At 36.0% G+C, this 12,710-nt stretch overlaps 1 protein-coding gene across 2 annotated transcripts in view; it reads left to right on the forward strand.

Moving 5' to 3' along the window:
* Positions 1-3,834, forward strand: part of NFXL1 (nuclear transcription factor, X-box binding like 1) — an 81,831-nt gene extending 77,997 nt beyond the window's left edge. For both annotated transcript variants that reach the window (XM_020990542.2, XM_020990540.2), the window contains exons 22-23: positions 298-351; positions 1,304-3,834. In XM_020990542.2, the coding sequence (XP_020846201.1) occupies positions 298-351; positions 1,304-1,477 (228 nt within the window). In that variant the 3' untranslated portion in view covers positions 1,478-3,834. The remainder of the gene's footprint in view (positions 1-297; positions 352-1,303) is intronic.
* The last annotated feature ends 8,876 nt before the right edge of the window (positions 3,835-12,710 follow it).

The following is a 12,710-nucleotide window of genomic DNA, read 5'->3' on the forward strand; positions in this document are numbered from 1 at the left end:
AACTAGTTTCATTTAATATTTAAAATCCAGCTTTATAAAGTAATTCAGGTAAAAAAAGATCCATCTAAAGTATTTTTCTTTTTATAACATGTTTCATTTAATACCTTTGAATTGAGATCCATCCTTTGCAGTGAAATGTCCATAAAAAGTATATACACCTTAATAAAAACTATTTAGAAAGTGCCTTTGTTTCACTTTAATGTAAAGGACTAAGAAAAAATGATGAAATATCATGAAAATTATATGACAGCACAAATCAGTAAAACATTTTATGTGCTTGTTAATGCCTTTGAACAGATAAAGGAAGCAGAAGCCAAAGCTGTTGTTGAAGAAGAAAAACGAAGACAGCAGGTAATTAAACAGTGCTGACTTGTGAGCTTCTGAATCCAGTACTCTGGAGGTGGAGCTTTGTGGCACAGGTGTGGTTGAGTGGGGACAAGTAGCCTCAGAAGTTAGCTGGACAGTTTGGTGGAGGACAGGGACTGAACTCCTTTAAAGCACCAATGGGTAATTTACTGTTTTCAATAGTATCAGCCCAGGAATAGCATAAGATAACCATGTATTTTTAATCAACATTCCTTTCTGATTCCTGAACTTAGGCCTCCCAGCAGGAAGTTTGAGCTGCTACTGATCACATTCCTTATTTCTCTGTTAGCTCAGATTGCTACTGTCATGCAGATATTTTCTAATTGCCTCTCTAAAAGTAGAAAATGATGTTACCCTGCAAATATGAAACAACTAGGAAGAATGTTCAATTTAGTGTTGACTTATGTACACCATAGACATTCAGGAAAGGATAATATCTTTGTAGGGTGAGGATAAGAGGATCTGTGCTAGGATGCTCAGGTCATTCGAGCTTCAGCTGACGAGTTGCACTGGAATTTGAAGCTCTGTCAGAGAGCCAGAGGTCTTTTCTTCCACAGGAATTATCCACTCTGCCTTTGGGGCCCTGCAATGTAAAGATGAACATTAGGGGTATTTAGACTGCCCCTATTACATGCACATTTATATATAACCATTAAACCAGTAACTTTATCCAATACAGCCAGTATTAAAACATTTTCCTTAAATATATACAATCTGTTAATTTTTAGAAAATCAAAATGATCTATATTTTTAAATACTGCTCTCATTAGCTGTATATTTTTCTACATTTCTTAAACCACTAACATTCTGTAGAGTCAGTATTAAGAGGCTATTCAGATTGATTAATGTATGTGAATATTTTTTAAAAATTCAATCATTTGATTCAATTTATGTTTTGAATTCATTTAAATAATTGCAACTGTTCTTTCCTATCCAGGCTGAACTAGAGGCTTTTGAAAACCGATTGAAAGGTCGTCGGAAGAAAAACAGGAAAAGAGATGAAGTGGAAATTGAACCTTCAGCATGGCAAAAATACAAGAAAGTGTTCCTTTCCCTAGTGTGCACAGTCGTTGTGATGTTTGCATGGTACCTGGCCTATGATGTGTACTGAAAGGTTTTGATCAGTTTTAATATACCTCAATTTAATTTAGCTTTAGGTAACATTCTTAGAATGTTAGTTCATGTATATCATAGAATATGATTTATGTTCGTAGTCATCTCTGTACTTTCTTTTTTATAAGAGGAAAAAGATGTTAAGTGTTATCTTAACCAGCATCAAAAAAAGGCAGCATAGTATAATTAAAAGTAATAGCATGAATTGAAATTGTAAAATACCTTGAATTATTTACAAAGCTCTTGCCAAGAGAACATTTTATTAGTTCATTGTATTTCCTTGTGTGCAAACCTTCATTTTTTGTTGTTAAAATGAAACTGAGCCATATTTGCTTTAAAATTAACATCTCTAAAACATCTTTCTTATTAAAGAATAATTTCTTTGATCATGTATCTTGTTCAGTGATCCTATGTAATAAAACTTTTTTTTTTAAAGTATCAAGAAAATTTATTATAAAGAAAGTCCAGAGGATTTAGATGTTTTCTGGCCAGAAGCGGGCTCCAACCCTCTTCAGGAGGGGTGGGCCCTGAGTACAAGGGAAAGTGTGCTTTTATGCAGTTGAATTCGGCGCGAAACCTCCCAGGCTGGGATTGGTCCAACCCTTCCCAGGTTACACCTTTCCTTACATGTTTCCCCTTGATATGCTCAAGTATGTTCCCCCTCCCTTGGTCATACGTCCCATGACTCGTTAATGAGGCTCTAATTTTATGCAGGGTGTGTCAGATTATAGTAATGAAGTTCATTAAGCAGGTGCACTAACATTTTTCAGGTGTCCTCAGGTTGACCCTAACTGGTCTGAGCTGGCTCGACCCCTATCTTGATTTTGGGGTCTTCTTAGAACAATCCACTTACTTCCTATTGGTCAAGCCCAGCCCACCTACAGTGTACCACCTCCTGGGACTTTTGTTCTTTAAATCTCTGCATTATTCTACCTGTGGAAACTTAAGCCCTTCTAATTCTAACAATTCCCTCCTCTTTTTCTCAATAAGAATTATGTTTCCACACTTTTTGTTAACTGTTGTCTTTCCTCAAAGTGTTTTAACATTAGTTCAAATTCTTCATCAGAAGGAGAGGAATGATCATTAAATTCTCTCAATCATCATCCTAACTCTGCTTGATCCTGTTACCTGAATTCCCATAGCTGGTCCTATTGGGATACTTTTAGTTAGTGCTGTTTCTATTAATTTTTGCACTAGTCCTCTGATGCAAGGGTTGATGCAACACCTTACTGCATTTAAAATTCCCGTAGCTAAGGTTAGAGAGGTGATGAGGGATGCTGCTATTCCCTTCCGTTTGCCAGACCAGGATTCTAACCATCACTTTAATCAGTTATCAATGCCTTAGTGATGGTTCTACCTGGGACTGTGCTGCTGGGCAACATTTCATCAAGGGATTTTGGGGACTTAAAACAATGTGAGAGAAGGAAGGGAAGAGTTGACCGACCCATTGACAAATTAAAACGGGGGCAGTCCCCTTATTAAGTACAGATACAGAGATCCAAAAGTAATGATAAATTGTCCATTTAAAGCTTCAGAAGTCTCTTCTCATACCGCTGTCTGACACTCTCAGCATCATCCGGTGAAGTCTTCTTGTCTAAGTGCTGTTCAAACAGTGTCCAGCAGATGCTCCTTCTGCAGAGATCCTTCTTCTTGTATCCACTCTCCTTTGCCCAATATATTGGATCTTGTGGTCTGCCGGCGGCTTCCCCAATTCCCTGGACTTCTCCCATGTGGTCCAAGATCAGGAGTTCAGTTGGGAAAGGTTCAAGTCACTGAGACCGCTGAAATACAGCGGGAGCGCTCTTCCCGGGATGTCTTACCTTGTCCCCTCCGAAGTCTAGATCAAGCCCCATGTTGGGTGCCAAATTGTTAGGAATAGGCTTGATACCAAAAATTTAGTATCAAGAAAATTTATTATAAAGTCCAGAGGATTTAGACATTTCTGGCCAGAAGCAGGCTCCACCCCTCTTCAAGAGGGGTGGGCCTGTAATAAGACTGTTCAAAACAAAAACCTGAAAATATCTGGATTTCATAATTGGGTATTGAGAAAATTTGTTTATTATACTTTATCACTGTGGACTTCTAACCAGTTGTGACATTTTTGTTAGCTATTGTGTTCATCAGAAGAGAAATTGATTTTGATCATTAGAATTTGTCAGATGCAAAAAATACAGTTTCTATTGAAGTCAAATAGTACATTTAACACAATTTAAATATGTTCTTTCAAGGTGCATTTCAGATAGAAGAGTGGACATAGTGTAAAACAATTGACAAATCTGGCCGAAATTGTAAGTTATTTTAAACAGTTTGTTTAATTTTTGTGATTAATCTCTAATTAAAAGTATTTCATTATCAGCTTTGCACTCCTGAATTTCTTTTTTAAACAAGATATCCAACTTCATTGGTACTCCTGGTAAGGAAATTCTGCAAATACACATCAGCACCTGCTTTGCAAGTGACAGTCTTAGGGACTTGCCCAGGGTCATACAGCCACTGTATGTCAGAGGCGCATCCTGGACTTAGGTGTTGGAGACTCAAGGCTGGTTTTCTATCTACTACACCACACTTCTCGATACTTTCTGACAATTCCCAAAAGTTATAGAATACATAATTGGATGTTAGAAGTTAGTTTCAATGAGTAAAACTCAGTTTGGCCAGGTAGTTTTTAGTTAATGGTTATGATTGCTATTAAAAGTTAAATAAAATACTAGAATAAGGGGCAGAATCATGGAAGATGCTCAATGGAGAACATAGAGGTGTAGAGTGTGCTGTTTTGGGGACTTAAGAGATTTTGCTGTTTAATGTTATATAAATTACCAAGTGATTGTTGATGTCTAGTCATCCCCTTTTCAGTCTTTTTTTTCTTTTTTCTGCTTTCTGAGAATGTTTTTTAAAATGTATCTTTCCTTTATTATATAATTTATATCACGTGAAGTACTCTAAGGCCACAGTCATAACTGGAGTCATAGGCTTCCTCATACTATGGATCTCTGATTGTAGTTTTGGGAGTCACTCTTTCCAGTGTTGTGAACTGCAGTGATCTTCCTGTGCATCTTTTCAGGGAGTCCGCCCAAGGTGCTGAGGGCCCAACTCTAGATCCCCTACCGTTGTGTAGGTACCCAGTGGAACACGTGAGCTACCATCCCTAACTGTTACTGCACATTTAGACCCTCTCTTCCCCTTGGATATCTTCGGTATTTCCTGCCATTTTGGGTACACAATTCTTTGTTGATAACATGCCTCAGCCTTTTCACTTGCACCATGAGCCTTGGCATGGCCCTTGGCGGAACTTGCAAATTTTGTAGTTCATCAGTGTCACTGGGAGAATTTTCAGGGGCTAAGTTTGCCTTAAAACCATGCTGCCTAAGTACAATAAAATCTCATTTAGGATGTCTGAGGAATGATGTGATTAGTTACAATCCAGTCATTAAGTGTTGTGCACCTACTGGAACCAGTAAGGAAACAACGTACGTGTGTGTGTGTGTACACGGTTGGACAGCAATTACATTCTAATATAAACAAGAACTCTTTCCCAATTCCCCTTAATGCTAACTACCTTTTCTTTGAGATTCTCTCCAGTTTATCCTATATAAATCTTGTTTCTACATAGTTGGTTGCGTGTCATCTCTCTCATTAGATGTGAGCTTCTTAAGAGCAGGAGCTACTTTTGTCTTAAATTGCATCCTCAGTGTTTAGCACAGTTCATGGCACATAGTAGGCATTTAAGGAATTTTTGTTGACTTGAATTAACACAAGGTTCGGCACTGACTATAAAGTACATTGGCAGTTCAGAAAAGGAAGAGTAAGAAGGAATCGCTGTAGCCAGATGTAGGTAGCTTCATTGAATAGCTGGGAAAACATAACTACTTAGTGTAATCATTTATGCATTAGTGACTTTCAGAAAACTATAGTAAATTATATTTAACATTAAAACTACTCTAAATAGCTTTGATTCAGAAAGCACTTCAGGAAATCATTATGAACATCACACTGCAAAACAAATTCTAGGATATTTTAGCTTTCAGGTTTATATGCAAAGTACTGATAAACCGTAAGAACTCCTAACTGGAAAAATGTTAGAAAAGGAAGCAGATATTTGCTTGGAATTGTTCTTATACTCCGCAAGAGTCTCTGGCTTAGTTTTTATGCATTACATGAACATCAATGCTGAAAGCTATAGACTTTTTTATTTGGTGTATGTAGCTACATGGTTAATTGGAGACAACTAAGGAAGCTATCAGTTCCCCAGTTATGGTCCTCTTCTCTTCTCTTCTGCTGTTTCTTTGGATGCTCTCATATCTGGAAACGTCCATAGTTGGAACATTCCAGGCTGAAAATTTCACATTTCCTACCTGATTGATAGGTCCTTGCCTCTGACTTCCAGAGTGAGAAACCAACCAGATTTGCCTGAAAGGGAACCATTCCCTACTTATAACAATACCTTAGCAGCTCATGCATTTTCTTCTGCTATGGCCGGTAGATCATGGTGTCAAGGCTCCTTGGTGAGCCCTTCACTTCTCTCTTTGTGCCCAGTCCCACTTAGATGTTATAGCCCCAAGTCCAGTGTGAGCAGGGTTGGTGGGCCCTACTTAGGAAGGGTTCGTTGGGCTGCTATAGTATCTTTCTTTTTAAACAAGTCAAATAAAAGGGCCTTTTGCTTTCAACATTGGATGGGTTATCAATTTTTTCTGGAATGCCTTTTTTTGTCTCAGCAATTAGATGGACAACTTATTCATCTTGTTCATCAGCGCACACACACACACACACACACACACACGGCAACACAAATTGGCCCAGAATTAAGTAGAGGTGGCTGGAGCATAGCTTTAAGAAACTGGAAAGCTTTGTTCATTACCCCCAAAGTTCTCCCTGAGCCAAAGATCTTTTTAAAACAAAAAACTTTTTAGTATCAGTATTTTACTGGTGATGCTTTAAGTCTAAAACATGAACATGACATCTCTCATCTCTGTGCCTTTGCTCTGTCTGTTCCTTTTACCCAGAATGCTTTCCCTAGTATTTGATAAGCCCGAAGTCTCCAGATAATGGGTTAAGGACTCACCATTTGGGAGAACTGCTGGGAAAATCTGGCAGATAATAGGTTTAGATGTGAAAGGTAATTTCCTTTCTCTTTGCTCCAAATGAATACTTGAACTAGATATAAAAGGTCACAACCGCAAATGGAACAAGAAAGAAATTACCTTTCGGATCTATGGAGAAGGAAAGACAGGATGACAACTGATAGGATCACGCAGAATAAAATGGACAATTTTGATTATATGAAATTTAAAAGTTTTCACAAATTAATGTAATAAAAATGGAAGGAAATGCATAACTGAGAAAAAAAGTCTTTGCAAGAAGTTTTTCTGATAATAGACTCATTTCCAAGATATATAAGGCACTGATTCAGATTTATAAGATTGGAGTCATTCCACAAATGGTCAAAGAATGAGTAGACATTTTCAAAGAAATTCAAGCCATCAATAATCATTTTTTAAAATGCGCTAAATTGGGGCAGCTAGGTGGGGCAGTGGATAGAGCACTGGGCCTGCAGTCAGGAAGACCTGAGTTCAAATTCAGCCTCAGACCAGACACTTGACACTTGCTAGCTGTGTGACCCTGGGCAAGTCATTTAACCCCAATTGCCTCACCAAAAAAAAAAATTATAAATAAAATGCTCTAAATCACTAATAATTAAAAGAAATTCATATTAAAGCATTTTGAAGTTCTACTCATACCTATTAGACTAGCAAAAGTGACAAAAGAGGAAAATGATGGGACCATAGGAAAGCAAGTATTGTTTACATTGTCATGCACTGTTATGGACCTGTGATTTGGTCCCAAAAAGTTACCAGAATGTCCATTACCTTTTGACATAGCTACAACACTACCAGGTCTATACCCCAAAGAAATCAAAGAGAAAAGAGATCTGTGTGTGTGTGTGTGTGTGTGTGTGTGTGTGTATGTGTGTGTGAGTATGTGTATATATATATATATATATATGTATATATGTATATGTATAAGTATATATATGTATATATATGTATATGTATGTGTGTGTATATATATATAAAAAGATTGGGAAGATGAAATTTTATTTTTTAATTTTTAAAAATTATTTTTAGTTTTCAACATTCACTTCCACAACATTTTGAGTTCCAAATTTTCTCCCCATTTCTCTCCTCCCTCCACCCCAAGACAGTGTGCATTCTGAATACCCCTTCCCTTAATCTGGCCTCCCTTCTATCAATCCCTCCCCCCATCCCCTTCTTCTATTTTCCTGTAGGGCTGGATAGATTTCTATACCCCATTGCCTGTATTTCCCAGTACAAAAATATTTTTAACAGTTCTTTTCTTCAGAGACCAAAATTGGAAACTATGGGGGTGCCCTCCTTTTAGGGAATGGCTAAACATATTGTGGTATATGGGAGACAATGGAATATTACTGTGTCATAAGAAATGATGAAATGGACAATTTCAGAGAAAACAGAATAACTATGAAGTGATGCAGAGTGAATTGAGCAGAACTAGAACAAGATAACGTTACTATGAAAGATCAAATGATTTTGAGTCCGAAAGAATGAAGATGAAAACTTGCTACTCACCTCCTGCCAGAGAGGTGATAGACTTTAAAAGCAGAAAAAGACATATGTTTTTGGACATGGCTAATGTGGAATTTGTTTTGCTAGACCATTTAGGTATATGTTAAAGGAATTTACTTATTCATTCATTTATAGGCAATCGGGGTTAAGTGACTTGCCCAGTCACACAGCTAGTATCAAGTGTTTGGTCTGAGGTTGGATTTGAACTCAGGTCCTGCTGACATCAGGGCTGGTGCTCTATCTACTGCGCCGCCTAGTTGCCCCTAAAGGATTTTTTAAAATATTGCCCAATTTGGGGAGGGTAAAGTAGCGGAAGGGATAGTTAATAAAAATGCTTGTTACTTGAAAAAAATTTTAAATGTTAGTTTTTACATGTATGTTGTACCCCTTTCTTGTGAACACTTGAGAATATATTTCTTGAGTGCAAGTACAGATTTACTTCTGTTTTTTGGATTTGTGGAACTTGGATCTGTTTGTGCCACATAAAAATTATGCAATAAAAGTTTGTTGATTGATTGACCAGGGTAGGGTTGGGGCTGACACTAAGCCAGAACTCTGTAAATGCAATTTCAAAAAGAGATCTTGTGTACATGTGTATTCTTAAATTATTTACAAATAATATGTTTAGGGAACTTGTAGTAAAATGAAATCCTTGGTAGAAGATACATGGGAATAATATAATTTCCTATTTATTTTATCATTTGAAAGGAGCCTTTTGACTTAAATAAACACTAATAATTCTTGTATTATACCAGTTTAAATAAAGATTTTCGTGTAGCTTCTTTTCCCCAAAAAACAAATTTTTAAAAATTTTATGTAATGAGTTTAGGAAACTCCTAGACCATAAAGAACAAAATGCTTGAATGGGGAAGACAGAAAAGTGGATTAGAAATAAAATACATAGGAATTTTAGCCACATGACAAAATAGGTGGAAGACTAGATGTTTTATTCTATTCTTACTTCTTGAACCTCTCTAAATAGGGAATATGCATGAGATAAGACACTTTCAGCTGTCTCTATGGCCTAGGCCATCAAGAACCCTAATGGGGTAAAAAAAAAAATCAATGAACTACAAGAAGTCAGTTCCCTAACCTCTAACATGTTCTCTCAGCATCCCCTTCTGACTGTGCACTGGCTGTAAGAGTATAAGCTGACCCTCAGCCTTGCAAGTCAACCCCCCTCCTTCCAATACCAGAAAATAAAAAAAGCAGAAACTTCCTTAATCTTGGACAACATCATGGCAGCTCTCTGTGCTGCAACAATGCTGAGTAAACTGAAGAATGGAGGAAGGTGTATGGAGAGGGGTTTGGGTAGCATGCCGCTAAGCCTGAGGGATAGAATCCAGTACTGTAGCTGGGGACCAATTTTGTCCCCGTAAAAATTATTCAAGGCAGAGACAGGTATGAGGAGTGTGAATTGCCCAGCGCGGGTAAAGCCTTTAAGGTATATCCTCTGGAGAAACTGCTATCAAAGGAGAGTGAGTCAGAAAGTGAGCAGTAGAGTAAAGGGGAAAAAAAAAAGATTGGAATTATGAAAGATGTCAGAAGGAAGAAAACTGAATTAAAGATCTCGAGCTTAAAGCACAGGTACCAATAGGGAGGATATTAATCACAGGTGGATAGATGGCTACTACATCAGGTAAAAGAGTCCAGGTAACTATGAATAATACTGCTTGCAAAAGGAAAATTAGTGATGCAGAGAACCCATGGATTCCCAGAAAGAGCAAGGAACCATAGCAAGGTATTCCCAAATAGTTTAAAAAGAGAAATAAGAATTATAGAAATAGAATTTGTGGTTTGTACAGCAGAAATAATTGGCAGAATAGAAAACTTAAGTCTACAGTGACAAGACATCAAAGAAAAGAGAGAATGACTGTCTAGAAATGCAAATACAAGTGAAGAACAATTTAGTAGAAGAGACACCCACACAAAAATAACATTAAAAGAAGCCGTGATCTCCACACAAAACAACATATTGATCTTGAATGCTAATCAGGAAGAGACAACTTAAGGATTATGTGTGTCCCTGAAGAAGAGAACAAGAAAAAAAAACCTGAATATCATAATGCAAGACTAATACAAGAGAACTACTCCTTTCTTCTGAATACAGAAAACAAAGTGCCAACTGAAAGAATCCAGAGATCATCTTCAGTAAGAAAAAAAAGTGTGCTGCAAACTCCAAGACACAGAGTGGTGAAATTCAACAATTCCAGTAGCAAACAAATTTAAATTTAAAGAAAAGGGAGATCGAGTAACATGATACTATTCTGTACCCATCTGAAACTCCAAGAAGGAATGGAATAATGGGTTGTAAAAATAAAAGATGCTCAAAATACAACCCAAGGTGACATATTCTGTAAACCTGAGCTTAACCATTAATGAAGAAAAGATGGACACTGAATAAAAAAGAAACATTCAAAGAATTACTAAAAAGAAAATCAGACCTGAAGAAACATTAGTGACAAATGGGGGAAAATAGAAACCTAACACTCTTAACTTTAAATATGGGTAGATTAAAGAGTCCAATAAAAACAGCAACAAATTTGATAAGAAAACAAAACCCTATAATCTCTTGTTTACAAGAAATAGATTTTTAAAATGAAGATATACACAGAATAGAAATGAGGGGCTAGAAAATAATTTACTGTGCATCAAATAAAAAAGGGGGGCTATCAGACAAAGTAAAAATAATTTAAACACAAGGAATAAACAAGGAAAACTATTACGCTGAAAGAAACCATATGTGACAAGCCAATATCAATATTAAACTTATATGCTTGAAATGTCTTGGTATCTAAATTTATAAAGGAAAAATTAGTTAAACTACAAGAAGACAGACAGTAAGACAATAGTGGCAAGGGATTTTTAATATCTATAAGGTTTGGATAAGACCATCGATAGATAAACAATAGGGAAAATATAGAATGGAACAAATTGCTGGAGAAGCTAGAGCTAAAAGACTTGTGGATCTTCTAAATGGAAATGGTAAGAATAAATATTTTATATATATGTGTGTATGTATGTATGTATCTTAGCATCACATGGAACTTTTGCAAAAATTAACCATATATTAGGGCACTGAGATATTACAAAGGCAGATCTCATGAATACATCCTTTACAGACAGCCATGAAATAAACATGTGATCAGTTCTGGGACTACAAATAAAAAACACAGACCCAAGTGGAAACTCAGCAATGAAATCCTAAGTAATGAGTGGGTAAAATAACAAATTACAGAAACAATACTTATGATAATATGAAAATGATAGTAATGAAACAACATACCCAAATTTCTGGGATGCAACTAAAGTAGCTTCCAGGGAAAGGAGTTAATGAACTGAATAAGCATTTAAAAATTTTAAAATCCAACAAATAAATCTAAAACAAGTACATAAAGGAGATATTACAACAACAACAAAACCTTAAAGAAATGGTAAAACTAAAAGCTGGTTCTCTGAAAAGACCAATAAAATTTACAAACCTTTATCTAATCTGATTAAAAAGAGAGCAGAAGAACAAATAACAGAACAGCAAACAAAGTAAAATTAACAAAATCAAAAGAGATAAAAAGATTTAGTAGAACCTATCATGCACAGTTACTTGCTAACAAAATCAAGAACAAAAAAGAAATAGAGAAATTTCTTCAAAAATATAAAATATCCAAACCAACACAACCCAATAGAGATTTTATTTAATTCAATTTCAGAAAAGGAAATAGAACTCGCTACAAATTATTAAAGAAAAACCTTCCAGGTCCTGATGGAGTCACAAGAAAATTCTATCAAACTTTTAAAGAGCAGTTAATACCTACACTACACAAATCGTTTTCAATAATAGAGAAGAAAAGCACTTTACCAGATTCCTTTTATAGTCCTAATACCTAAAACAGGGAAGGATCAATCACAGAAAGAGAACTATAGATCAACATCATTAATGAATATCACTTCAAAATTTTAAAATAAAGTCCTATCAAACAGGCTGGTGATTCATCTAAGATAGATTATGATGATAACAACATTATGATGAAGTTAGATTTATTCTAGGGATTCAAGGATGGTTCAACATTAGGAAGACAATTAGCATAGCACTGTTTAGTAACTTCATGTATATGTGTGTGTGTGTGTGTGTGTGTGTGTGTGTGTGTGTGTGTGTGTGTTTGCATTTTGTGTTTAATTACAAAATGCTTTCTAGAATGGTTGTAGGCCTTCACAGGTCCACCAATAGTGTATCAATGTGCCTGTTTTCCCACAGTCCCTCCAACATTGATCATCTGCCTATTTTGTCATCTATACCACTCTGATGGGCCTGAGGTGGAATCTCAGAATTGCTTTAATATGCATTTCTCTAATTAGTAGTGATTTAGAACATTTTTTTTTCATATGGTTATAAATAGCTTGGGTTTTTCCCCCTCAGAATTGTCTGTCATATACTTAGACCTTTTATCAGTTGGGGAATGATTAGCTTTTTTATAAGTTTGAATCAGTTTCTTATATATCTTGGAAATGAGACCTTTATCAGAGAGCCTTGCTGAATAGATTCTTCCCCAGTTGTTTTCATTTTAATCTTGGTTTTGCTACATTTGTGTAAAAACTTTTTAATTTTGTGTAATCAATATTGTCCATTTTGTCTTT

The sequence above is a fragment of the Phascolarctos cinereus genome, unplaced genomic scaffold, assembly GCF_003287225.1.
Source record: "Phascolarctos cinereus isolate Bilbo 61053 unplaced genomic scaffold, phaCin_HiC Scaffold_9;HRSCAF=440, whole genome shotgun sequence".
Lineage (NCBI taxonomy): Eukaryota > Metazoa > Chordata > Mammalia > Diprotodontia > Phascolarctidae > Phascolarctos > Phascolarctos cinereus.